General features: G+C 41.7%; 1 protein-coding gene across 4 annotated transcripts; it reads left to right on the top strand.

Moving 5' to 3' along the window:
* Positions 1-4,275: 4,275 nt before the first annotated feature.
* CTXN3 (cortexin 3) lies at positions 4,276-15,295 on the top strand. Of its 4 annotated transcripts, none has more exons than XR_198347.3 (3): positions 4,276-4,728; positions 12,536-12,932; positions 15,041-15,295. XR_198347.3 is itself a non-coding variant. In XM_013055754.2 (2 exons), the coding sequence occupies exon 2, from the start codon at positions 12,635-12,637 to the stop codon at positions 12,878-12,880; it is 246 nt and encodes an 81-aa protein (XP_012911208.1). In that variant the 5' UTR covers positions 6,724-6,827; positions 12,536-12,634; the 3' UTR covers positions 12,881-13,767. The 4 variants fall into 4 exon arrangements, 2 of the variants coding, with proteins under 2 accessions (XP_012911208.1, XP_004737489.1); XR_198346.3 differs by having other exon boundaries at positions 4,280-4,728; positions 12,536-13,527; XM_013055754.2 differs by lacking the exons at positions 4,276-4,728; positions 15,041-15,295 and adding an exon at positions 6,724-6,827 and having other exon boundaries at positions 12,536-13,767.
* The last annotated feature ends 12,247 nt before the right edge of the window (positions 15,296-27,542 follow it).

Here is a 27,542-nt window from a genome sequence, read left to right as displayed (position 1 = left end):
CATCATTTCCACAAGTTGAAATCTCAGAAGTTGAGATTGGTTTTTCCTTTTTTTTTTTTTTTTTTTAACCAGCATTTTTTTAAACTGCTTTGTACGATTAATTTTCTCCCATGGGTGTTTTCAAATTGATTTTTAGTGGTGAGATTTTTAGTTCCAGAATTTTGTCAGGTATGAAAGTCAGGCTAAGAGGTAGGTAATTCTCAGGCTGATTCTATTTCATTTTCTAAATCATCTTAATGTTTTAATCTGCTCAAACCTCAAAGTGTTCATGCAGTAAAGGTCCCTTCTAAAGAGCAGCTGTTGAACAAAGAGAACAGTGCCGAAATGAGAGCATAAAAATGGAGAGGAATGGTGTGTCTAAAGCTCTAATCGGTACTTTATATGACATTTTAAAGGCATTAAGTATTTCAAAGTCATTAAGAAAATTGTTATTATTGTACAAGACATATAAAAAGGATAAATTCACCCACTAGGCTGTTCAGTTCTCGGTATGAATTTCTTTAGAACAGTGAAGAACCCATAGTAATGTTCTAATACCTTCATGCTGTAATGAGAATTAATATCTGAAAGTTTGCAAATATTGTCTCTAAAGAGAACAGGGTTGGACATCAGCTTTTTCATGATGCATTTCCTTCCTTGATGCCCTATTATTTTTGACTTAAAAGGAAAAAATGAACAAACTTGTTCATTTTATGGGGCAAGCCTTGTTGCTCGCAAATATTACATTCTATCAGTGTTTCCTTCCTTCCAAATGCATTTCCAATGGGTTGCAGCATTGTTTGATTCTCATTTTATTTCAAATATTACTCTGTTCCAGATTCATCAGCTACTAATTGAGCATTCAACATACCACAGAATGCATTCAAGAAAAAAAAAAAAAAAATCAAACCAGGAGGCTGCCAATTTCAGTTGGACTTTAACCTGCTTGCTTTTAATAATGCTTGAATATAGATCCTAATTTATGGGCTTCATGTGAATATTATTAAACCTTCCCTACCATTCCCTTGTGCTTTGAATGTTCATTGACCTGTGAAGATAGCTGAGTGGATAAATAAACTTATATGTAGACCTGGCAAATCAGAGGGATATTAGAACTAGAGCTCATCGTGATTTAAAAAATAACCCAACTTTATATTACATTATGTATCAATTTATTTTTTTAAATAAAGAAGACAGAAACATAGAAATAACCTATAAACTGACTTTCACTGCTTTTTATGAATTAAAAATGCAGGGCCCATTAATATGTATCCAAGTCTGCCTTTCTTTCCACCCTTAATTTCCCAGTGGCTGGTGGTTACAGGAGTTAAACATGGCTTGAGCCTCTAAGGGGTGAATGAGAGACTATGGAGGGAGAGGAACCAAGGGGGCACCAGGGAGAGGGGCGGACCAAGAGGGAAGAGGGCTGAGATATCAGTTCTGCTACTCCACCTTACTTTGTGTCCTTTTATCTAGCACTTCCCTAAAGACAGTGGTCAGCTATATCTCAGAGTTGCCACAAAGAGCAAGGAAGATCAATACTACAAGTTTTTATTTTTTGTTTTTTTTGGGATTTTTTTTTTTTTTTTTTTTTGCCTGAGACAATGAGAAGCCACAGATGACCTTGTGAGATCAAGTCCTGTAGAGAAATGAGGACATAATTCAGATGTCTGCTGGCTGAACAGGGAGGAGGTGAGGGGGTGGAAAACAGTGGAGGGGCTCATCTGCCCAGAAGCTTGGTCAACTGCAGCTAGATGTGGAGCACCTCTGGGTCCTTCCCAGGGAGCCTCCCAGAATTATGCCGTGACAACCTGAACAAACGCAAGCAGACACCGACGTCCCCGTATCTGTCATCCTCCCCCACCCAACACGGAACATATATATCTGATGCTGAGTGAATGAAACTAGTGAATGTTTCTTGACTACGTGAAAGAAAAATGGACACAAAGGAAGCAACTAGATTTTTATCAAGAATCTAGGGATGAACATGAGAAGAAACCCAGGTTTCTATTTTGAAGATTTTATCAAGAATCAATTTGATTTTGAGAATTAGACAAAGAACTACAGTAATGCTAATGCTAATAATAACAGCTTCATGTTGGTATAAAGCTTGATGGTTCATGAAGCAACTTTTTAAAAAAATACTCATTGTCTGTTACTTTATGAAAAAATGCAGCATGGGAAGTTGTGGGAAGAATTGTAATCGAGAATATTCAAGAGTGAGACTTGAAATTAGAATATAGAGAAAGTTCTGAAAATAGATTTCTAGTACTATTGCCTTATGATGTGTGGCTACAAAGACTGAATTAACACCCAGTTGTAACCCTGGGATCAGAGTGTGCAAGAGGGGCATAGCACGAAGTCATTCTATTCCCCGCAAATCCATGGGAGTCTGAGCTTTGCATAGCCTTGTGGAGCATTCTAGGTTCTCGATTTAAAGCTGGACCAGAAAGCAGAAATTTTGAGAAGAATTCAGAGGAAGAGGAAAAGAGTATTAAAGACTAAAGAACCAGGACCTACTGTAAGATGTTCAAGAAACTCAACATTCCACCAATCCTTATTTGCTGTTTCAGAAGTCACAATGAGTCACATAACAAGTGCATGGGGGGAATGGGCTCACTCCCATCATTTCACTTACAACTACCTCATAAAAGCAACACCCAAACTTGGCTGCAGGATCTTCACCAAGCATCCTTTGGTTTCCCTAGTTCGGCTTCCTCGGCGAAAGAGCATTCTCACAAAACCGTGTGGTGGTTCCTGACTGACTTTGCAACCAGGGTAGAATGAAAAGAAATACGCCATTCCATCGAGACTAAGTAAGCAACGGAGAAGTTAGTTTAAACAGAGGTTGTCAGAGTGGGGTATGGAATCTAATTCTCTGGAGAGTTTTAAAAATAGGCCAGACACTCGTCTCTGTGGCACGGCTTCAGCCTGCGGAGGAGCTGAGGGGCAGGCACAGCCTCTCATGTTCCCTTCCACCTCTACCAGTCTATAGGGTAAAACAATATCTGAGGAGGCCTCCTGGGCAGGGTGAGCTCACAGTAACTCCAGCTCCTGTCTAACTAGAGGGCTTTCTCACCCCATGGAATGAGAAGTATATAAGAACGGGTGGGGTCAGAATGTTCCCTGAGCCACCCTCTGTTGGCATTACCGAGACAGGTCGCTGCCTCCACCAGCGCTGTGGGCTGAAGAGCACCAAGGATACCAGTTAGTATTGAACGATAGTGCTCTGTTGGATTTCATTTGTTCCACTGCTCTGTGTGCATGCGTGTGTGTTTGTGTGTGTGTGAAAATACAGTCAGAGAAGCTCACTGGAAAGGAAATACGGTTAAAAATCTGGAAAACCTATGGGGAGAGAACCTTCCTATTTGAGTGAGGTTAGCTCCTAATGTCAAGCATTTGATTCTGACATTAGATCATAACATCTGGCATTTACATTTTCTTGGGTCTGAGGTCTAGCCAGAGTTGTTGTCTGTTGCTAGCAGATGGAAATTTTCCTCATAGACAATGAGCTCTCTCCCAGTTCCCCTACAGCTACTGGGTAATGGCCGGCCTCTCGAAAGAGCCAAAGAGACAGCAAAGCTGACAGGCCTAGTCAGAGTGAGCTTTAAATATCGTGCACCCCATCATTTGGTGGGTGGGTGTTGTTGCTAACTGTGCTTCCATTTCAACAAAGAAAGTGGTGAGTTGCCAAAAAACAAGGATGTTCCATCTTAAGGATTGTGTTGAATTTTTTCCAGAGAAGCACTTTTTTTTTAAAAAAAAGATAAATTTTATCCTAAAACATTTTCCAAATTTATTTAGGCATTCTATCCAAGGAAAACAATTCAACTATTGTGCCATGTAACTAGAATTTGTAGAATTAGAACAACTTCCTCTCACTGAAGTTCTCTCTTTATTCATCAGTGGTCTCTGACAGCCTGGATGGGGGTGGGGGTACCTGTCAAGGTCACAGTCAATGCAGGCTGGCCAAAGGATACGCTGGACCTGGCTGCCCACAGCCTAGCAAATGTACAAACAGGTGGTAAAAATGTGATTTTTAAAAAATTGTTCTTTCCTCTTTGCCTCCCATAATTACTGCTTTTCTGAAAGGTCAATTTTGTTTTTGTTTTTAGGAAAAAGGGCCTTCCTTTGGCTTCCCAAATACTATGTTGGTGCCCTTCCTTAGAAGTCTTCCCCTTAATTAAGTTGACCCGAAGGTCACAAACCATAATCAATATGGAGGCCGGGTACTGCAAGGTGCTAATTGACATCCCCAAGGAGGAATAGTGTCACCAATCAATAGGGAAGAGGTGAGCATTGGTAGATTTATGGCTTTGATTTTGAAAAGGTAGGGGAATGCCCAGTGATGGTCCCCCACCCTGTACTCCTTTCGAATGTTAATGCTTTCTTGAAGATGATTTCAGACACACTGCTAGGATACTGCCTCTACTCACTGAAGCAGAATCCTCTGAAGAGTTGCTGAGGCAGAACCAGAATCATGGCTCGCCACAAAGCAGCAGCCGTATTGGCCGCTAACGATGCCTCACACAGAAAGACGATGTTCCTTTAACTCGGGGGTTTTAATGGGAAGTTTCTAAGCCTGAAACAACGGCTTGAGATCTGGGGTGTGCCATTAGCTGCTTGCAGCTGCCACTGTCTCCTGCCTCAACCCAGCCTGGTCGGGAAGAATGGAAACTAAAGAGGCTTGTAACTACCTGTAACTGTTCCACCGGGAAATGGATCAAGTGTTTGTTCAGCCAGATTCAGGTACTTGACTGACACCGGGTCTTTGATGGGCTAATTAATGCTTTTCTCTAACTTTACGATGTATGCATGAGCGATAATCACAGAGATGCCTTTTGCATCCAAGTTCTGAATTTAGATCTACATGTCAGATGAAGTCTAATTAAACAGTTGCTAGGTAAAGTTAATAACGAGGGGGTGAAATGGAACGATGCCTTGATGTTTAAAGCATGCTTAAGTTTACAGTGCTGCCGATACTGGAAAAGGAGTAGTAAAACAGGCTCTTTTCTTTGCTAAGCTGCAGTAAATTATTCCTGAAAGCTATCTGCCCATTATAGTAATTCTTCCATTCACCCGAAACATCAAACCTTCCAAAATGTTATGGGGATGTTTTAATTTGTTCACAAAGGATCACAACTTAACTACTCCTAATGATAATGCTGACTGTCCCTGGTGTCCCTGGGTGGTCAGCACGGTGCAGCCCCAGCCTTTTGAGGTATCAGCAAGCACTGTTTTTCACTAGGAAACATGCAAGGACAGAGAAGGCAAACCGGGGATACTAGTAAGGTTTATTGTTTGAAGAGAAAAGTTCCAGTTTGCTAATGGTGCCTTTTGGGACGCCCAGTTCCCGATTGGGCACTCACGTGGGGTTTTCCTGATGTTCTGAGCAAGGCTGCAGACTTCCCCTGCAGTCCCTTTAAAACTCTTCTAGCAAGTGTTGGGAGGAAGATGAAGACGGGGAAGAAGTAAAGAGAAGGGTAGGGCTCAGACTGAAGAGAAAGGTCTCCTGCTGACCCAGAGCTAGCGAGCCAGGACCAACAGGGTCCACTCCCAAACCCAAGCAGGCTGACTTGGCAGTGACAGTCTGAGGGAACAGACTTCCCAGTGCAGCAGTGGGGGCTGGTGACGGTTCCGAACCTGCCTGTTGACGTTTGTAGCTGACCACACTCATGTGTGTGTCAAGCCATTGTTTCAGCGCTTTCTAATAGCCCTGGGTCTTTTTGTTGGGGGTACAAAGTACTATCCGTCCTTAGCCATCCTGTGAATTCTGAAGCATCAGGGCTTTTGCACTGGATCAAGAGGGCTGTATTCAGAAAAGAAAAATATGGAAGTTGCTATGTATTTATGTGAGAGAGAGAGAGAAAAAAAGGGAGGTATATGTTGGTTAAAATATATGAAGTACCTAAAAAGAGCCAGGAACTCTTTACCTGAATCTCTGGGCTGGTCACCAAGAGGGCCATGAGTTCTTTGAATTTATAGGAAATATTTTGCATCCTTGTGCATATATTCTGGAATGCAAATTACTGTTCCCTGGGCTCATACACAGTAGTTCTACAAGATTCATGGGTAATAACTTTTGTTTATGTAGTGATCTGACTCCTTAGATGATAAAGTAGGTTTTGTGGAAGGCTCACAGTTATAGGGGAAGATATATAATAGGGTCAACTGGGATGTTTACACGTCTGGGGTGTGAGGGTTGGGAGGAAGGGTGGAGTTCATCTCTGGAGCCTTCAGTTTTGCAAACGGCAATGCAGCCAAGGCTTCGTTTAGCTCAAAAAGCAGAGATGATTCTATTTAGTCTCACTCTCATCATATGTATTATGTTAATCATTGAAAGGCATGTTAACATTTCAACAGTCAGTTTCAGAACTGTTGCAGAATAATGTGGCACTTGGAGGAACTTGGTATCTGTTAGACATTGCAAATTCAGTCTTGCCCACCTCGTCAATTCCCTTCCTGGTACAGTCTGCAGAGTGGCCTCACGAGTCCGCCAGATAAATATAAATAAGATACACAGGATGGCTTTGTGGGATGGAGTGTCCTGTCCGTCACAGGCTAATGTAAACTCTACAAACCTGTGAGTGTTCTTGCTCAGCAGACCCACTGTTTTTGCGTCTATTTTTGGAAAACATGTCAAGTCACATAATGAGGTTTCTGGCCTAGAAGTTTTAAAAACGGGGTGTGGCACTTAAGTGGTTTAGAGGTACTTAAAATACAGGCAGGATGGCTTCACGGCACCCTGCACACCGTGAGCTGCTGAGGGATGACTGGCTTGCTACTCATTCCTACATGCTGGGGAGAAATTTGCGAGTCAGCAGCCTTCGGGGAATGCTTCTCTTCTGGTAACTGATTTTTATGATTTGGGGCGGTTTACTTATAATCTCCATTCCCCAGTGTGCTTATTTGCATAGGAGAAATTAGAAAGAAACTTGTTTTGCACACAAATGGTATACAGAGGAAGCGCTCATTCATCAGCATGGATTTATTGAACGCTTACAATGTGCTAGGCAGGACTTCACAGACACTGCATCTGTTTTAACTATGACCACTGCAAACCGCTGTGGAAGGGTGGGGGGAGGGTGTCTGTGAGCTACTGGCCACAAAAGTGGAGGGGGGGTGGACCACAGAGCTCCACAGAGCCATGTGCCAAAGGCACCAAACTCATTCTGTTGCTGTCGCTTTAAAAATAAGAAAAGGAATGTGTCACTGCTTTAAGGTCTATTTTCTTCAGATAAAATAATTTCCTCTACTGTTAAATTGTATAATGTGATGCTAACAAAATGAAATGCCCGAAGGATCCAAGCTTGGGGAGGGTGCATGTTGACATGTGTGGTTTCCAGGTAAGGCGTCTGGCTTCAGGATATTTGGAACGGTTGCTCTTCCCTAGGAGCAGAGCCCCTGAGCTCAGAAAGGCTTGAGCCCTGGAATAGCAGGGCCACCACTAATTTTTGTATTCGATGGGACTCGACCCATCAGCCTGGAAGCCCAGGAAAATGTAAAAAGCCAAATAACTGCTTTTCAAATCATGAAATCGGAGACTATTAACATGTCACTGTGACTCAGACTAGCTACAATTCTTTGAAATAAAATCTATTTCAAACACAATGGTCTGACATCCCAGGCTGGCTAGATGACATGGGCATTTTTACCCCTTCTTTCTATCAGCTGGCCCCTCAAAGTTTGAAAATTCAGTTCCTCAGATTGTAAGGCGCCAGAGATTTGACTCAACCTCTATTTAAAAAAAAAAAAAAAAAAAGGCAATGACCCCAGAACGGCCCGGAATTTCTCAAGGAGCTTGCTATTTAGTAAGGGGACCGAGCTGAACACCCGGTGGAGACGGGTCCTGTGAGAGGTGCTGCGGCAGAAAGCAGGTGCAGGGCTCCCCGGGGGGCGGGGAGGAACAGAGCAGGAAGTACCCCATCCCTCTGGTGCAGGGAGAGACGGAGGCCCCACTGAGGAGGTGGCACTTGGTGCGAACCCCGAGGGAGGGAGTGAAACCCACAGGCGGGAATAGAGCGAGGAGGAGGGCATCAGGCAGAGAGCACTATGACTAAAAGCTCAGAGGTGGGAAACCTGGAGGGGTTTAAGGAACAGCTCGTGTTAGGTAGAGCTGCTGCGCAGACCCAGTGAGGACGGCCTCCTCAGGTGTCTGCAGACTCCATCCCACGTAAGTTTGTTCTTCTTGGTCCTTGCACTCCAAGCCAAATGCAATTTGACGTGTGTTCCTGTTCGAACTTAGGAGGAAAAGAAATTCCTATCTGACAAAAATTCCATTGTCGGAATATGACCTCATTGGTCATCCAGGAAACAGGGCTCTCAGGTCCGGGAGGGATTCAGTGGCCGGTGAGGGTCTTTGGTCGTTGGGGCGCTGAGATTTTCTGGAGGGAAGCAGTGGTAAGATCTGAGCTGAGAAGGCTGGGTCTTGGTGTGGTATGTCGGAAGCATGAGGAAAGAAAGTGAGGCCTCTGTGTACATCATTCTAAGTGGGGCCCGTGGCTGGTGTTGAGAGTGACTAGGGCTGAGAGGAACTGCTCGCCCTGGGCTTCGTAGGTAATGCAGAGGGTTCTACATTTTGTGTGATCGGAGTCCAGGGAGCTTGACTCTAGGGATGCGTTATGAGATTTTTGAGAATGGCATCTTTTAATTCAGTTTTCCTTGGTCCAGTATTATGTCCTGAGCCCATACAGATGGAGGTCCAGGAAGACAGGCATGTACCACATGATGGGGAAGATTATTAGGATTGAAATAGGGACATGAGAAACTGTGGTCCTCTAATACTTAACACAACCGCCTTTTGTTATTATTACCACTTAGGATGATTGTGTTGGAAATCCTTTGAAATAATTTACTTGCCCAGATTTCTCTATTTGTCTAAAAGGAAGATTTCGTTATTCAGGTAGAAGCCGTCGTGACTGTTTCACAAGGATCATTTTTGCAGAAAGGGGACATTTCACTCCGAGGCAGACATTTTAAAAATTTTGCTGTCTTTGAATATTTGGGGACTGTGGTAGTCCAGGGATCACATTTATTTTTCTTTTTCTGCCTCTTCCTCTATCCGATGCTGCCTTTAACTTAAATGTGCTGTGGAGCTTTCCAGATTTGTAAATTATTGATTAGCTGATGGCGGGTTTAAAATCAAGCAGGCTCTTCTAGGGATTTCCATCCATCCCAGGCAAAACTGTGAGAGACCTGGCTTTTCTTCCTTGGTCTCTGTATCTCCATATCCCTTTATAACCATCTCCAGATCTTCTCAACTGTATCTCCCATTCCCCACCCTCCCCAGGAATTCTCTCCTCCTGGGCCATTGGCCCTCAGCACCCCATGTCTCCTCCCCCCAAACCCCAGTGGCCCCTCATTTCCAGCAAGACCCATGAGCCCCTTACTATCTACCACATTTCCCCTCCTTCAAGTGAGAACAGTTTTCCCAGACAAATCCTTGCTAAGTGTTAATGTGTCACTCTCCTTGGTAAAAGACTGCAATTTAATAAAAGGCTTTGAAGAGTTAGCCAAATGAAGTTATTTTAACAGGTACTGGGTTATCATAGTATGCTGTGATGATTTATAAGGAGCTGTGGCACTTTCAAAATGCTTTCCTTTCTGTTTTCCCATCAGTTGGGTGTATCAGGAAGGGGTTGGAGGATATTGTGTTTCTGTTTCAGCGGGCTTCTAAAAACCAGTGAGGAGGCTGCAGAGAGGGTTAACCGTATTCTTGCATCTGCCTTTTAATCAGCACAGGGTGGCATCTGTGCAAATTAAAACTGATTTTTAAGTCTTTCTAAGGGTTGGCTTCCCTGGGAAGAAGCCAGGACCCAGGCTCATTTACAGGGCAACAGAAGAGGGAAATGGGGTTCATAACCTGAATCAGGATGACTGGGTTACTTGTAGGCCTTCTTGGAAGGGTCACCCATGCCTGAAGCCACATGAATGGTGAACCAGCTCGAAAAGGTGAGTGATGGAGGAAGTCTAGGCAGTACGAGATGAGAAGTTAGGAGAAGAGGAATTGGTACTTTGCTTTGGACGAACGACAAGGGTGGGAAAGACTGCTCCTGGGCATCAAGATGGCTCTTGTCAAATGGGCCCTGGGGGTGAGAAGGGATGGATTGAATAAGAAAGGTATCACTCTTTTGGTCCCCGACCTTGTGGCTAGGGAGTCATCGTAGCCTCAGATTGTCCTATTTCTGGTTGCTCACTGTTTTCGATGAACTTCACAGACCCAGAAATCTTTATGTCGTATGCTTACATAGTTAATGGGCTTCCGTTTTCCTCTGTTTCCTTTCTGGATTACATAATGTTTTCATAGAGAATGTCCTAAAAATGCATAGCTGTCTCAGCCGTGTCAAGAGCAGATACAGACACAGAAAGGGACTCTGGCCTCATTTGGGCTGGAGGGGAAATGGGTGTAGAGTGGGACTCCTGGAAAGTCTGTGGGGAGGGCAGGGTCAAAGTGATGGGATGCTCAGTAGGACATGGAAGGACAAAAAGGAACATGACAGGAGAGCTTAGGCATTTATTCCTTGAGCAGCACACAACTTTCTTTTGACCCAGCCCTTGGTGAATTTTATATGCGGTATGAACAAGTCTAGTTTGGGTATCTCTTGGGTGTGCAAACGGCCCTTGCTGGAGGTACTAGGGACTAGTACTAAGGAAGTACTAAGGACTGCTGCTGGCCACCCTTTCCTGCCCCCTCCCTTCAACCCAGTTATCTGCCAAGAGTTAACAACCAAGGTTGGGGGGTGCCTGGGTGGCTCAGTGGGTTAAAGCCTCTGCCTTTGGCTCAGGTCATAATCCCAGGGTCCTGCCCCACATTAGGCTGTCTGCTCAGCAGGGAGCCTGCTCCCCCCTGCCTCTGCCTGCCTCTCTGCCTACTTGTGATCTCTGTCAAATAAATAAATAAAATCTTTATATATATATTAAAAAAAAAAAAAAAAAACGAAGGTTGGGAGGGTATTTAAAAGCAAGCAAATCAAACCAAACCCAATCCGTCAACATCTTCCATATCCCCAAGGAGCTTATTTTTAAGAAACACCATCAAATTTTATCCCAATCTTGCTTCAGAATAAAAATGAATGATAAACAAAATCTACTGCAACTATTCCAGCCTTAAACAAAATTTAGTCCCAGAGCTGCAGAATATTCTTTCCCCACCAAATTGGTAACTCCTTCCTTCTAGACACTGGTTGTAAATCCCTTTATAAATGGTGTCCTAAACTGTGATTTTATAAACTTTTAAGTGTCAACATACGTTCAAGCTGTTATTATGATCACTAATGCTATACTTCAAGGCAACAATTAGAAGTTAGCTGTAGAAATATTGTGTTCGAGCTTTAAGTCATAATTTCTATTTTTATTTGGATGCTTATTTCACTGGATGTAATTTCTTTTGAATCCATGTTAATTCCCGTAGCTGAGTACTCTCTTTTGCATTTTTTCTTATAAACAGACTCACACATAAATTTAGTTCAACATCTTGAGTTTTTATGGCCTTTGTGTATACTCCAACTTGCCCTTAAAGACAAACAGTAATATCTACATATCTTAATTTTTCCACCAGTAAAATGGAAATAGTGATAACTTATCTTTTTCCTTCTCCTCCTCTTTATCAAATGGTCTCAAGCAGTAGGAGGCCACTGTAAGGCTTTTTTGAAAAAAATGCAGCCAATCAATTCCTTCTCCTTAGTTCAGTTCTTGAGGTGCTTCTCTGGGTCAAGTATTGACCTGGCCTTTGTTTTCTGAAGAAAAAAGAAAAGCAGCAGGAGCTTGATGGTCTGGGAGTCTGAGATGCCTTCTTTTTCCCTTGGTCTAGGCAAGAGAAAGCAAAGGAGGAACATCCTGGCTTCCACAGCCATGTCTGAAGAGAAGCAACTCATAGTTTTGTTTTTCTTCTTTGTATATTTTTTCTAAGTGTTTTCGCAGACATCCATCCTCATTATGGCACCGTGAGATACACAGGCATTTCTGATTCCATTTTTCGGCTTAGTGATCAAGGGCCCATACTCATTGAGTGGTAAAATGGAGGCCAGAGGCTTGGGCTCAGAACCCCTGAGAGTTTCTCTGTTAAGTACCTTTTCCAGCCTCAGTTTCCTTACACTGGGGTTTTAGAGGTCTCCGCTTTCACAGAGCTTGTAGTAGAGTGGCTAACCTATGTTGTGTTTAGCTAGAGTCTTGGCACATAGCTGATCTTCCATCAATGGTATCATTATCAGAATGATGTGAAAGTCATATTATTGGAGGGAATCTGGAAGAGACTTGGCAGGGGACACTCGGTTTGGATGTCAAGCTGGCAGCATACCCCGAGGTCAACATTACCTTGCGCATTTCTCATCTTCTGTACTTTGGTTGTCTTCCCCGCCCAGCCATCCTGGCCCCAGGTGCCTGCTCTGAGGACAGTTTGGTAATTTCATGCAAGAGTAAAATATTCTCTCTCATAATTACACAGAATGTAGCACGTCTGGTGAAAAAGTTTAGAGATTCCTTGTTTTCTCTGACGAATAGGACTGTAAGCACAGAAATCATTTTCTATGATTCTCCTTGCCTTTCATTCTTCCTGCAGATAACTCAGCGTCTCCACGGGGCAGCCACCATGATCTCAGCAGACTGATGATGGGAGAAAAGGAAACTGGGAGATCCCGTTCTTCTGCTTCTCTGGACGATGGATGGAGGACAGCCTGTCCCTTCACCCCTAGTGCCCCTTGAGAACGCATCAGCAGATTCTAGCATGTCTCTGGAGCAAAAAACCACATTTGTGTTTGTGATTTTGTTGTTCATTTTCTTGGGCATCCTCATTGTCAGGTGCTTCCGGATTCTTCTGGACCCATATCGGAGCATGCCGACCTCAACCTGGGCTGATGGACTTGAAGGGCTGGAGAAGGGGCAGTTTGACCATGCCCTTGCTTAACAGAGGGGAGGCAGGATTCCCCTCCTGAAAGGGGGACGTGTGGCATGTCTTGGTAAGGAATTCTCTTTAGTCAATGTTCTCAACAAACTAAGTTTTAACAGCACCTTGTCCTAAACCTCCCTCATTTATTAAACATGCTGTTAAGTTAAAAGCATTTGAAGGATATTGGAGATGAAGGTTTATAACACTCTCCTAAAATAGGAAGCCTTGGATTTCCATGTTGACTCAGTGAATGAATTTGCTGAACATGTGCAATGGGGAAAGCAAGAGCATCAGCACTGACACAAACTTTGCCATAAAATGAAGCCCTCTACCACCCAACCAGAGAATGAAGAATGGAAAGGATCTGAAGCAAATCTGGTCACAGCACCATGAAGAGGCTTTCTTGTTCTGAGTTCTGAGTTCTGAGTTCTGAGTGTCTCTCAGTTGGCTTATTTACATGGGAATCTGGGTTCTGGGCAGAGAGAGACTGGGTTGAGTGAACCTGGGGGAGCCTTGGGAAGCCAGGGGGTGGGGGGTGCTTAGCACAGATGGTTCCTTCCCTGGAAAAGATGAGTGATGTTGATCTCATTTTATTTCTCAAGTACAACTGAATTCAAAGGCTGTTGGAGATTTGCAAACCCTACACCAGGCCAAGTACATTCTAGGTATTCATATTAATTATTAGTGTAGAGGTAGCTATACATAACCTGAATTGACTTTCTTGATGCAAGTGATTAAAATAATGGGTTGTGAGTACAGTTATGAGTTGTTGTTGCTGTTGTGTGTGTGTGTGTGTATGTATTTTTAATAAAAAGCTAATTGTTTAGAAGAGAAGACTGTCACAGTCTTAAGAGGAATGTATGTTTGTGACAGAATAGAGAAGCCAAATAAAACTTCTCAAGAAATGGTAGTGTCTTCTCTCCTGTTTTACTGAGACGAGTGCCTTGGTGGCCGCGTGTGATGCTGAGCGCGGGGGACGAGCTGTGTTCGAGAGACAGAAAAAGCTGCAAGGTCATCGAGTTCATCCCTCTCCCATTTCAGAAAGGGCTCCCACACATTGTCCTGTACACGTACAACCTATTCTAAGCACTATTTAAGACCACTGAAAAGAGAGCTGTGAACACCTCTTATTCCAACTTCGCTTGGTAGGAAAACCTTGTATTTACACTAAGCCCCTGAGGCCATATTATAATCTCTGTCTTCTAATTTTCTCCTCAGATAGCCATCTTATTTTTTAATTAATTAAAAAAGTTCAAAAAGTCAACTATGCCTAAAAAAGCAGCCCTTAGTAAAATTGCTTCCTTGTCTTTTTTTTTTTTTTTTTAAACATTCTTTGGAGGGCCTCCTGTTCGGATTTTCCCATCTCCCCATGTTCCCCTTGACTTCGTTTTTAAATTTTTAAAAATTAATTAATTTTTTGAAAATAACTTCTACACCCAATGTAGGACTTGAACTCACAACTCCAAGATCAAGAGTCATACACTCTTCCAACTGAGTGGGCTAGGCATCCCTCTTGACCTTTTTATTAAAAAAAAATAATAAAAGCTTTATTGAAATATAATTCACATACCACAAAATTTACACTTTGAAAGTGTACAATTCAGCAGCTTTTAGTACTTTTCCAGAATTGTATGACCATCACCACTGCCTAATTCTATAATTCTAAACCCATTAGTAGCGATTTCCCAGCCCCTTTCTTCCAGCCCCTGGCAACCTTGAATCTACTTTCTGTCTCTATGGGTTTGCCAAGTCTGGAAATTTTATTTAAATGGAATTACAGAATATGTGATCTTTTGTGTCTGGCTTTTTGCAGTAGCATGTTTTCAAGGTTGGTTCATCCATGTGGTAGCATTCCTTTGCATGGCCAGATACTATTCCATCATGTACCAAAACATGTACCATGTTTTGTTGGTTTATTGGCTGTCACTGTTATACAGTGGCTAGTATGAGTATTGCTGTGAACATTTGTTTCCAAGTCTTTGTATATTTTCAATCCTCTTGCGTGTATTCCTAGAAGTGGATTTGCTGGGTTATATCTAACTCTATGTTTAACTTTTTGAAGAAGGAAGAGACTGTTTCCCAAAGTGGTGGTTGCATCATTTTACATTCCCACTGGCAATGTACGGGGCTTTGGGTTCTTTTCTTAACTCTCTCCAATGACCCAATTTTCTTCTTTAGCTATAGACTTCATAATGGAACACACCACTTCAAGAATGAGCCAGATTAAAAGGAGAGAACTACCTTGTGGTATCTACATGCTGCTAGTTTACTGATGCCTCTGAAGATCCTTTGCTTCTAGATCTAAAGCAAAATACCGATGCTGAGCTACATGTCATCCTGTGGTCTGTGATGTCACCTGAATATTTTTTTTCTGCTTTACTAATACATATTTATTTAACCCACTAATTAAAAAGCTTTCTTTTTTTTATTGAAATGTACCACATCCCATGTGTCCTTATTCAATTTTTTCCTATTTTATTGGGTCTATTTAAACCTATTCAAGTATTAATGAAGCACCTGCTTTGAGCCTGGCCTTTCTGGCACAGGGCCACTTCTTGCTCTTTAGTACCTTTCAAACTCGTTGGAGGCTTAAGAAATGAAAGAAGGCTTGTGTCTGAATCTTTGTTTAAATGACCAGTATGGACTTAGGGCTCCCATGGTATCAAAATCATCTGTGACCTTAAAAGATATATATGCCCCCCTACCCCCACTAATTGTTCTTATAAGAGTTATACATGATCATGGTAAAAAATGTATGAAGGTCATGGAAAAATATAAAGTAAGTGTCCATAGTCAAAATTCTGCCTTCTTAGGTCACTCCAATTCCAGTTTCTCTAGGGGAGGTTGTTGAAAATATAGAGTGCTACAGCTATCCATCCCCTGAGGCTGATTCTGTGGACCTGGGTCCGTGAACAAATGTTATGGGAGACAGAACACGGGAGTGATGGACATGGGCCAAAACATTCAAGGAACTCTCCTGGGACAGAATGATTTAGGTGCGATGGTCCACGTTTAAATGTTTGGTAGAAAGTTTTTTGCAATGGAAGTCATTATTATGAAATAAATTATATCTTGACCTAACAGGATGGAGAGGTTTGGGATATATGCAAAAGAGGAGAGGAGGGGAAAACAACCGAGTAAGGAAAACTCTGTGGGTGTGGAGCCTGCCACGAGGAGAGCAGCCTGGCTGGGGAAGATGGTTGGGGCGCAGCCAGAGTTTGTGTAGAAGGGATAAAGGTGGACACCAGAGTGTCCTTAAAAGCAAAATGAAGTGTGGAGTCAGTGCAGGTTGGCGAGAAAGAAAATGACAAGAAGGGTGCCTGTCAGTTCCAGTTTGTGCAGCCTTCCTCGGGGCAACGTGGCGATCTGCTTCTATAATGGGAACGGACTGAACTAGCCACCTGCCCTCTGAGGCTTGGAGCCCAGGATTGCCAGTAAGTGCAAGGGGGCCTCCGGAAGCCTGCTCCTCTTTCTTCCCTCCCTTCATTCCTCGCCCCATTTTTGTTTCCCCTTCTCAGATTACTGCTCCTTGTTCAGCCTGCCCTCACTGGGTCTCCCGTGCTCCAGCCCTCCCTTGTCCAGAGCAGGAGGACCATAACAAGTGATAAGAAGCTTTGGGCTATTCAGAGTAAATCGATCCCTCCTGTGAGAAGTGCTAACTCTCTGTTTTAATTACTCATGGCTCCTTGGGGTGAACAGCATATTCTCCAAAGGTCATATAAGCCCTCTCTTTCCCAGCTTTCTGACTTCAGGAGTTACAGTGCAGCATTTTGCCTACCTTACAAGATATTTATAACAAGCGCAGCTGCCCTCTATCGTGTATATCTGCATCCCAGGATGAAAAAAAAACTACTTTCCCAAGGTCAGTCTGGAGTAGAGCTGCTTTTTGATTCAGAAAAATATGGCTAACTCATTGTCCGCCTAAGATCTGCCCGGTGGATGCCCCCAAGGGACCCCAAGTTCTAGATCATCGGTACTCCCTCCAAGAGACCTCTTTTAAATATCTTAAGCATGGAGCAAAGTAAGTCTGACATGGGGTGTGAAGCAGATTAACTTGACTCCTGCTGTTGAAGTAATGAACATTCCAAGCCAGATCATTCTTTTACTATTTTTAAGGGTTAAAGCTGAAACAAAATAAGCAAGTTTTAGGAGGCAGAAGTTGGAACAGATGCTTATGTATGTAGGAAAAATATGCATTCAAGTTCCTTTTTTATTGGCTTCGTTGCATAGTGTTTTATTGAAACCCTGGAGCTTTCCTGTTGTAAATGTATTAGTAAATTTGGGGAGATAAGAAATTTTACTTGTCCACTGTAAATAATTTTTAAAAACCCTGTAGTGAAGAAGATGTCAACTTCCGAAGCTGATATGTAAAGCATGTTGAAACCCAATCATTTAACCCCAGAGCCCTGAACAAATTCTGATTTATGAGATTTGAGGTGTGGGTCTGCTGAAACAAACTGAGGGAGTCTTAATTGTTGATGAGTCACAGAATTGTAGAGCAGAGCCAGGATCTCGGAAGAGCCCAAATCACTAAATATGTATTGTATGTACAATCTGGGATCAAAGTAACCCAGGTGGCAAGTTATTTGCTCTTTGTGAGGTTTGATAGAAAGAGTCTCTAAACTTTGTATCTCTTGTTTCTTAAAAGAATCAGTGAATTATCTCCAGAGAGATATGAGATATCTACCTCATCAGAAGCAAGGCCTCTCTGTCCTACAGTGTGGTTTGGCCGGATGAGCCAGGGTCCAACATTTCAGCCAGCTGGGGGCCCTTTCCAAGGTCATTTTTGAGAAGAGCATTCCCTGGGTGAATTTAGTATAGAATGGAAGTTTCGTTTGCAGTTTCCTGCCATAAACTATGCTCACGTCTTGTCACAAAGCATCACAAGATACTATTCTATCCCTCCATCCTGTCTCATTTCCCAGTATCCTGATTGATGTTACTGTGCTTTAAGGCAGGAGAGATTCCCTTTAAACCATCTTTCAAAGGTGATTTCCACCCTCACTTTTTCTCTAAGCCTTATTACCCAGCCTAAGAGCTCCAAATTTATGCCAGCTTTTAAGAAAGTGGCTCTCTCTGGATTCTTTGGAGCCTGAAGAGCTAGAAAGAAACACTGCTGCTGTCTGTTTCAAGCCCCTCACCTCGCTTATGAAGAAATGGAGAGGCAAAGAGGTCAAAGAGGCACGCTCTGTCATCTCCACCTACTGGTTATAGCTGTTTGCCTTATGTAAATAGTGTGAAGAGGGATTCAAACAGAATGGGCAGGTAATCAATCCACAAGGTAAAAAGATGTCCATGTTCTAACTGTCATGATGGCTATCCTTAAGTAATCTCTCTCTCTCGGAGGGGGAAAACAAACATTTTATTTCTTAAAACAACAACAACAACAAAAACCCTATGGGTACTGTATTTTCTTTTAAGGTCTTCTCCAACTTTAGTTTAAATGTCTAGACACCCAGAAATATTTCTAGGTGGATTGTAAAGGATGCCTTAGCAAAGATTCTGTTTCTCAAAATGCAGGATAACCAATCCAGGGTAAAGCTTCAAAGGGTCTTTATTTCCAAGTAGATTTTTGAGTGTTTTTTCTTAGCTGAAGAGGCAGACGAGGGAGATTACAGCATGATGTTCATAAAGGCTTTGGCTGTGGCCCTATCTCTGGCTTATCAAAGAGACGTCTGGATCCTCTTGGGGCCCAGATAGAGCTTCAGAAGATACACAATGAAGTATTTCAAGTTTGAAAGTACTCTTTATCCCTTTTTGTCATGCATTTTTTCCTAGTTACTTCATTTATTTCTTTCCCTCTCTTTTCTGATAAGTGGAGTGTTAGAAGAAGCTCAATGCAACATTGAATGCAGCACTTCTCTGGTATGTGAGTATTAATAGTCCTTAACAGTCACCACGAATGGCTGCCTGGCTTCTGCCTGACCACATCCAACTTCTTCTGGAGTCCATTGCACTTGGAGCTTATTCTGCTTCTTCTTTCTTGTTCTGTTCTGCCTATTTTTTTTTTAATAGAAATATTTACCTATCTACCATAAATGTGTCTTTTGGTCAATTTTCACCAAGTGGACATTGTTTTATTCCTCCTGAAGTGATCCAATGTAGTTTATGTTGAAAACAATGTATGGATCTCTCTTCTTTCTGCTTGTGCTTCTGGAAGAGGCATGACAGCACTTTGTTCTTTTTCAAAGACGTGTGTTGAGAGATAGGCTCTGTCATCCCCTAGGAAAATGGTTGATGGGTTTGCTTGGACACTATCATGAAAGAGTGGGATTTTCTATGGACAGGTTTCCTCTCCTGCAATGCAACCCACAGAGGGCAGACATCGTCTGGTGGTTCTTTGTGTTGCCCTGGGGAGCTGGCACAAGAAAATGCTGGTGTTGTTGGGGCTGTGATTGCTGTGATGAACCCTCCTTTGTCTCTGAGCCTCACGTCTTCTGCCAGCATTCGTGAAACTGTGTCCCGCTAAACTGTCAGCTTCCAAGTACGGTAAAACCTCAGCTCCTTCATAGCTCTTGACATATCAGCATTCCCCCAGGATTAAAAAAAAAAAAATGCAGTTCTTTTAACCATCTCCTACGGTCAGGTGTTTTGAATCATCTCTTGCTCTTATCAAATATTCTGGATGCTCTTTGGTTTAACTCTGTCTCTGCTGCCTAGAAAGGAAAATAACCGTCCACACGCAATATGACTAAAATGAGTGAAAACAAATTGTCCTTTATTTTGTTCTGAAAGCCACAAGTTGTGAGGCAGCCCAAGATGAAACGATCTTTTTGGCAGCCATGTTGCTGTTGATTCATACCGAATTCACCATCAACCTAAACTCTGGGGCCTTCTCATTGACACCAAGGGGAAAATTAATGTATGCCAATGTTATGTCAAATGTAAGTTCCCACCCTATTCTTGTACAGGTTTTAAGTTTTACACCTGAGTCCAGGAATTTAAAATTTCCCGGTTGTGATTTCGCTGTATTCCCTTTGGACTACTGTTCTAGGCTTTTTATAACTTGATTCCTTCATTATCCTCTTCCGTGGGCTCACCATCATTGCAACATCCGTAAATTGGCAGAGTAAGCCATCTATATATTTATCCGAATTAATGATGAAACTTTGAGCATCTTGGAGCTGAGGGGAGAGCCCCGGGCCATGCCATGGAGATCCGCGCTGCGTTTCGGGCATGAGTTGGCAGTGGTGATTGTAAGCAACTGTTCCCCACAGAAGCTCCATGGAGACGCTCCATGGAGACGCTCAGTGAGGGGTGAGCAGGAAGCAGGAGGACTCATTTAAGTCTGCAGCAGAGCTTAAGATGACAGGGAAACCGCCAAATTGATATTTGTGTAACTTGCAGTGCTCAGCTGAAACGTTAGGGATCCAAATTGGCAAGTGGGAGTCACACAAATGTCAATAAGGGACTGGATCCACATTCCCTCCAGTTTAAGACTCAGAGGCAGTGAAAAGACTTTTGGCGACACCCACCTCTCTGCCCAACCGCTGTCACTCTGGTTTACATGAAAATGATCATGTAATCGCTGCCTGAGGAAAACTTCTCCCCCTGTGGCAGAGATCATCAATCATATGTTAATCCAGATGAGAAGGCTCGGACTAAGGAAAAGTGCTCCTGCCTGGTTCCCTGACAGCCTGGGTTCATTACTGGTTCAAGGATGACAAGGGAGCTGGGAAGCTTTCTGAAGTCACTTAACTCCTCTGGGCCTCACTTTCTTTACTTGTAAATTGAGATGTTAGACTGCTAAATCTCCAAATATCCTTTTACTTCTTAAAAAACAAAACAAAACAAAACAAAAAAACAGCTATAGCTAGAAATTGAGGAATCCTTTATGGAATGCCAATATGAAAGGCACTTAAGGAATCTGATGCTATGCCCAGGTCACATGGCCAGTTGGGGGCAACGTTAATATGTGAACCCAGTTTGCCTTGAATGCTTTGCTCTCTACAAAATAGCACTAGGAGTCAGACCAAGAGGGAAAACTCTAAAAATAAGTGAAACCCCAGAAATAGAAATCACATTTTCTAGAAATACTCATTGAACCAACATTTTGCTGAAGGTTTAGTTGTTATTACTGTTATTTTTAAGAAACTACCTGGAAACGAGGTTTTTAAGGGCTAGAAAGTGGCCTTGGCCACGGCTTGGAGGTTCTCTTAATATAGTGAGTTTTGTTTTGTTTCCGATACTCAGCCTAGTCACATTCAGCCTCCAAACCTCACTAAATTTGTGACCTTGGGAGAATGGGTTACCTTTCTTAGGACTCATTTTCTCATCTGTACAATGGTATGAGATTCCTAGCATCTGTGATGCCACCCAGTTTGTTTGTTTGTTTTGCAAGGACTAAATGAGAAGTTGAGACTAGTACTTGACTAGAAAGCTTTTAACAAATTTTGGCTTAATGATTGTGACAATGTGGGTGCGGTCTTTTATTGGCATATCTCACTGAGATGCTAATTTAGATATGTGTCCTTTAGCTATATGCTTCAAACATAAAACTCTGCCATTAAAAACTAGGTCATTGAGGGCAAATTTGATAAAATTGTGCTTTTGTGATGATTTCATTTATTTTTCCAAGTTGAGGATATAATGTGGAAAATGTCCATTTTAACTGACGATTCCTTCGAGCTCTGCTCATGTTATAATAAAAGATTTAACTTTGGAACTAGCATAGACCTCTAGGCACTGAGACACAAGCTTTCTCTTTTTCCATTCCCCAGAGGTACTCTTTCATCATAAGATTTTTTTTTCTTTGCAAGAGCCAACTTGCAAAATCTTTGGAAGCAGAAAGGGTTCACTCTCAGGTTTCTCATCATTGTTTTGCTGGTGACCTTGATAAAGTCAATTGAATTCCTTCATGGTCCCTTATAAAAAGGAAATAATAAATGGGACGATTTAGAAAATCATCAATGATCTTTTTTTGAGTGCTTAAAATCCTGCCTTCATATTAAATATCGAAATGTGAATATTTAAAAATAATGACTTTCTGTTTGTGTTCCAAAAAGAAGTAAATTAAGCACACATTTTATTGATAAAACAAGAAACATTGCACATGGTGCCAATGCTACTTTTGTAGTCCCTGAGTGACATATTTGATGCTGAAACTCTGGAGAATTGGTTGTGGATGTTTTCTAGCAGGATAATCCCTGCCCCTTGCCAGCCTGCCTCCCCCTCTAAGATAAGTAAAGGCTGTTGCCGCTATTTTTAGTTTTAAATTAGTTTTAAATAGGGAAAACATTAATCTTGTGATTACCCTCCTCGCAGAGTTCCAAGACTGAGCTTTCACGGAGGTCACGCTGTTCCTTTGAGTGATCTGTAACTGAAGTTTCAAAGAATACCCAGGAATGAAACTATGTGTTTATTTAAATATCTTACCAAGGAGGGCAAAATATGAGAATGATATGTCCTCTAACTTTTGCAAAGGAATTCTTGGCAATAACTTGGGCTGACTCCTTAAAATTGGATAGCTCTGCTCAGGACGTTGGACAGTTTTCCAGGATATCAGGTTATTGGCCATGGCTTTTTGCAGTGAGGTTTCTATGGGGCAAATGCCTCTGGGGAGAAACCTCCTATTGGTGAATGCTATAGGATATACCACTGGGAGGCTCAGTGGAGTAACTCCCATGGTCAGCTGCTATCACCACCCCCACGCTCCACCCAGTGAAGTTTCTCAAAATGTCATCTCTCTCTTTTGCACTAGGAAGTACCTGCCTATTTCCTTGGTTGTTCTGCATTAACAGGTCATGTTCTACCTTTGCTTACATTTCTGGGAAATTTCAAATAAAGAAGCAAAAGCTTCCAAAAGCTGCAAAATCATAATTTTCATTAATCTATTAATTCATTCATCAACCTGTATCACTAGTGCCTAAGGGGTATCAGGCACTCTGCTAGGTCCTTGTTAGGTTTACAGAGATAAACACAGAGCACTGACTATTAAGGAGCATACACTCTAGGTGGGAAGCAGGAAGAAGCTCATATTCTGATGACTCACTACTTAGTAATTTTTGAAGAAGTTAGCATTTTGATAAAATTTTGCTCAAGGTGCCTCTTGAATTAAATTTGTGTGGGTTTTTTTTTTTTTTTAAGATTTTATTTATTTATGAGAGAGAGAGAGAGAGAGAACACAGAGATAGAGGGAGAAGAAGTAGATTCCCTGCTGAGTGGAGAGCCTGACATGGGACTCAATTTTAGGACCCTGAGATCATGACTGGAGTCAAAGGCAGATGCTTAACTGACTGAGTCACCTGGATGCCCTGATTTGTGTTTTAATATACCTTCTAGAGACAATAAATTACACTCTATTTCTTTTTGAATGGATATAATTTTAAAGCATTTCATAAAATTCAGTAAAATACAATATATGAGCAAATGTTACTGATATATGTAAATACCTTGAAATGAGGTATTCATATCCCAGAACTACCCAATGATTCATTTCTAGAAATGTCTTTCAAGTGGATTTAAAGAAAACCTTTGGATTTATGCCAAATGAAGAATTATAAATTCTAGGAAGTTGAATTAAAGGAAGCAAATGGTGGGAAAAAGAGTTATCCATGTAATCCAGACCCCTTCTGCCCTAAGGAACCAGTGCTAAAGTCTATAAAGGGGGAGAGGGTTGATATTCAGATTACCTAATCTGTAAACAGTATCCACACTGTCTGAAAGCTCCGATTAATTTCAGGATAAGGATTACTGTTATCATCCTTATCTACCTCATATTTCCTAGCCACCATACTGCTTTAGATATAACAAATGTGCACTGATTATTTGTCACATAGCACAGAAGCAAATTTAGTTGGGTGCCCAAATGCCTACTTATCACTGTGGCCACTAACTACTGGTGGTGATAAACTTCCATCCTCTGATTCTCAAGGTCAAAAGCATGGCAGACTTGTGACTGCCTTTTTTTTTTTTTTAAACCCCCCTTTCTACCATTCTCTCCCATTTAAAAAATTACTAGTAGGCCCTCTGTGAGCAAATTTTGTTTTTTTGTGTGGGCTTTTCCTCAGGGTTACTTTTCATCAGGGATAAATTTTGCTTTCTAACCATCTTTTGAGCCCTATGTAAATGACATATTTAAAAACAGAACTATATTAATGGTTCTGTCCCTTTTAAGCTAATCCCATCTTATATTAAATTTCAGCTTTTTAAAAGTCACTCCCCAGCCTCAGTTGGAAATGGAATTTAGTATAATAAACATTTACTTAATAAACATACCAGGACAGAAGAATTGGAATGATAGATTATCTTACATTTAAACATCCACTGGCAAAAACTAACTAACTCTTTTTCAGTTTAACTTGACTGAATCTTTTTGGCCAGAAGCCTTTCTGCACTTAGCTGAACTGGCACTCTTCATATTTTAAAGAGACACATGGATTTCCAAACTTAATCTTTAAACCCCTTACAGCTTGGTCTCTGTTATAATTCACTAATTCCCTTCTGCTTGTTCAAATGAAAGGAAAGGCTTACAGAGGAGGGATGAAATTATTTTGTTAAAAAAATCAATAACACACTTTAAAATGAATGTGGGGCCTTTTTGTTCAAGGAGATCAAAATTCATTGCATTATGCCTTATGCTTTTTACATTCTCATGCATCTGTTTTCTCATAGTACCAATCTGATAGCCAAGGCTCGAAGTTGCTATGCCATTTTCCTTTGTTCAATCATTTATCTGACCAAAAGATACATGGAGAGTTTCCTGTGTAGAAGGCATTGTACTGGATGTACATCGTGTCAGCATGATTGGCTTTGATATGTTTAAAATCTAAGAAGAAATTTAAGGATTACAAATATCCGGCAGACTACAGACTGAGGATGGGCAAAGAAAGATGGGTCCCTGCTGGTTGGTAACGATGAAGGCAGTGCCATTTATCTTAGATCTTGAAGAGTAGGTGAACTTTCAATAAGCGAAACCAGAAGAAAGAGGAAGAATGAATGACGTGACTTAAGAGGCCTAGGTCTGGAAAGTGGTAGATCTGAGTTCTGGCCATTGTCAGAAACTCTTTTCATGAGCTTTAGGACCACAGGGTCTTCATTTACAATCAGTGATTGGACTAGGTGTTCTTCAACACCCTTCCCCACCTCCCAGCATTACCATTTCATGGCCTTGATGGGGCGTGAAATTAGTACGGATTGTCTGGAGTGAGGAATAATCAGGAGGAGCTGGTGTGTGGGGGTCCATGTTGAAAGAGAGAGTAATAGAGTTTGATCTTAAATATCATACTGAGATTGAAGAATATTAGCAATAATAACAATATCCAATATGGAAACAGTATTAGATTTTAGTTTTCAAGAGCAAGAACTTTCGGGTCCGCTCCACCCATGGCAGACATTGAGAAGACAGAACTGAATGGCCAGGTATTTGCATGGGGTTTTGTCACTCTTTCCTCTGTATTTCCAGTTGCTCCAATTAGTTGATTTAGACAAGTTTGGTTACTTCTTACTCTTCTCAGAGAGGAATCTGTTCCACCGTTTGAGATTTTAAGTCACAATATTATCAATCTTGGCATCTCAAAGGAGGAGCCAAGACCTTCAAATGGCATCAGAAGCCCTTCCTTCTATCCTATTTTTACCAAGTTGCTGGTTTTGTCAACAGGTTGATAGCTTTAAGAACTCAGGCAAGGAGATGTATTATTGCAGCTTGTGAAATACTTGTGAAAGATAACTTTCTTTGAACCAGATCAGAGTTAAACTTAAAGTCACTGAACAACTCCTGTGGAAACGCAATTCAACTTTCACAACCTCAGAACAAGGGGTGGTGGAAATTTTTCCATCCAAAAGAGTTTTATCTCACTCTGCATTACCTTATTACCCCAATGCATATAAGAAGGAGCAAGAAACTGGAGAGCTATAATGCTATAACAGTTTGGACTTCATTTGCTAGGCAGACAGAAGTAATTGTTTTTTATTTTTGTGTAGGAAATGGTTTGATTTGAACCTTTCATTAGGAATACTGACCTAGAGACAGAATGCAGCATGCATGACGGGCAGGGGAGGAAGGAGACTATACAGGTGGAGAAACATGCTAGCATGCACTTTAGGAAGATTTAATCGATGATAATAGTAAGAGTGGAATGAAAGAGATTCAACAACTGTTGAGAAAAAGACTAGAATGATCTGGAACAATACTGTCCAATAGAAATATAAAGCAATCCATACATATAATTTAAATTCTCTGGTGGCCACATTGAAACAAAAGATAAAAAATAAGAGAAATAATCTTAATAATATATTTAAATCAATACATCCAAAATATTGTCATCGTAACATGTGATCAATATAAAAAAGTATCAGTGAGATATTTTACATTATTGCTTACTATCCTAAGTGTTTGAAATCTGGTGTGCACTTTGTCCTTACAGCTCATCACAATCCAGACTAGCCATATTTCATGGCCTTGATTAGCTTCATGTGGCTAGTGCCTACCATATTGTTCACTGTAACTCTAGAATAACAATAAATTATAGATCTATTGGAGCCTGGAAGTAGAAGGGGAAGAATAAGTGAGGGTTTGAGTCTCAAAGAAGAAGAGCGACTCCTTTATTAAAACTGGAAATGTTAGAAGATGTAAGTGAGTGGGGAGAGAGAGGGAACAGAGAGGAAGATCAAGGAATGATTCTCATTTTGACTTACAGGCACCAGTGGAATAGCTGTTAAGAAATATGTAGTCTGCAACTGTGAAGGAAGAGTTACCATTTGGCATGCAGGACAGGACTCCGAATGGAGATAAAAACTTGGGAACTGGGGCGCCTGGGTGGCTCAGGGGGTTAAGCCACTGCCTTCGGCTCAGGTCATGATCTCAGGGTTCTGGGATGGAGTCCCGCATCAGGCTCTCTGCTCAGCAGGGAGCCTGCTTCCTCCTCTCTCTCTCTGCCTGCCTCTCTGCCTACTGGTGATCTCTCTCTGTCAAATAAATAAAAATCTTTAAAAAACAAACAAACAAACAAACAACAACTTGGGAACTGGTTCTGAGGGGGTGATCGCTGAATGGTGGTGTCCAATGATGTAACCAAACTCAGGGAGAGGAGAGAGCCTTGAGGAATGCTGCAGTCGGAGGGGACAGGAAAGAAGGTGGTGTGGTGAATGAGAAAGGGGCCCACGCAGGGGCCTGGAGGGAGAGCCAGGTCTGGCAGTGCTAGAATGAGGGACTCCTGAGCTGAGGCCTATCCAGGTTTCAGAAGGGACAGAAGACAGGAGAGAAAGGGAATCACCGTAAGAAAGGAGTAGTAAGAAATTCCCGTTTTGATTTGAGGGTCATTCTGCCACGAACTGGATTTAGAGAAACTACCATGTATCTGAGTTTTTATTTTCTAACCGTAATACTAGAATAATACAAGATAACTCATAGTATTTGATTCCTCTCCTATGGGCCAAATACTATGTCAAGAGCTTTATAAACATTATCTTACTGAGTTTTCACAAAAGCCTTATGAAGTATATTTCAGGGTTCATGCTGTGATAGGGTTTTATTAAGTGATAAAATGGCCTAGGGACACATTTATGACTTATCCTAAACATCTTTCTTCTTAATGAGGTTGTCAAGAAGTAGAGAAATGTATATGGAATATGGCAAATAGTAGATTCATAAGTTTATATATATAAATTTTTTATCCCCCCCCTCCCAAAATAAACCCCATTTCTGTCAGCTTAAGATGCTTGCTTAGGCTACTGGGCATAT

The sequence above is a fragment of the Mustela putorius genome, unplaced genomic scaffold (genome assembly GCF_011764305.1).
Source record: "Mustela putorius furo isolate JIRA1106 unplaced genomic scaffold, ASM1176430v1.1 tig00000145_pilon_pilon_pilon, whole genome shotgun sequence".
NCBI lineage: Eukaryota > Metazoa > Chordata > Mammalia > Carnivora > Mustelidae > Mustela > Mustela putorius.
Note: the sequence above shows the minus strand (reverse complement) of the source record. Positions and strands in the feature narration are given on the sequence as shown.

What these genes read in the sequence shown, in the direction of transcription:
- CTXN3 (XM_013055754.2), top strand. Translation starts at nt 12,635, where the DNA reads ATGGATGGAGGACAGCCTGTCCCTTCACCCCTAGTGCCCCTTGAGAAC.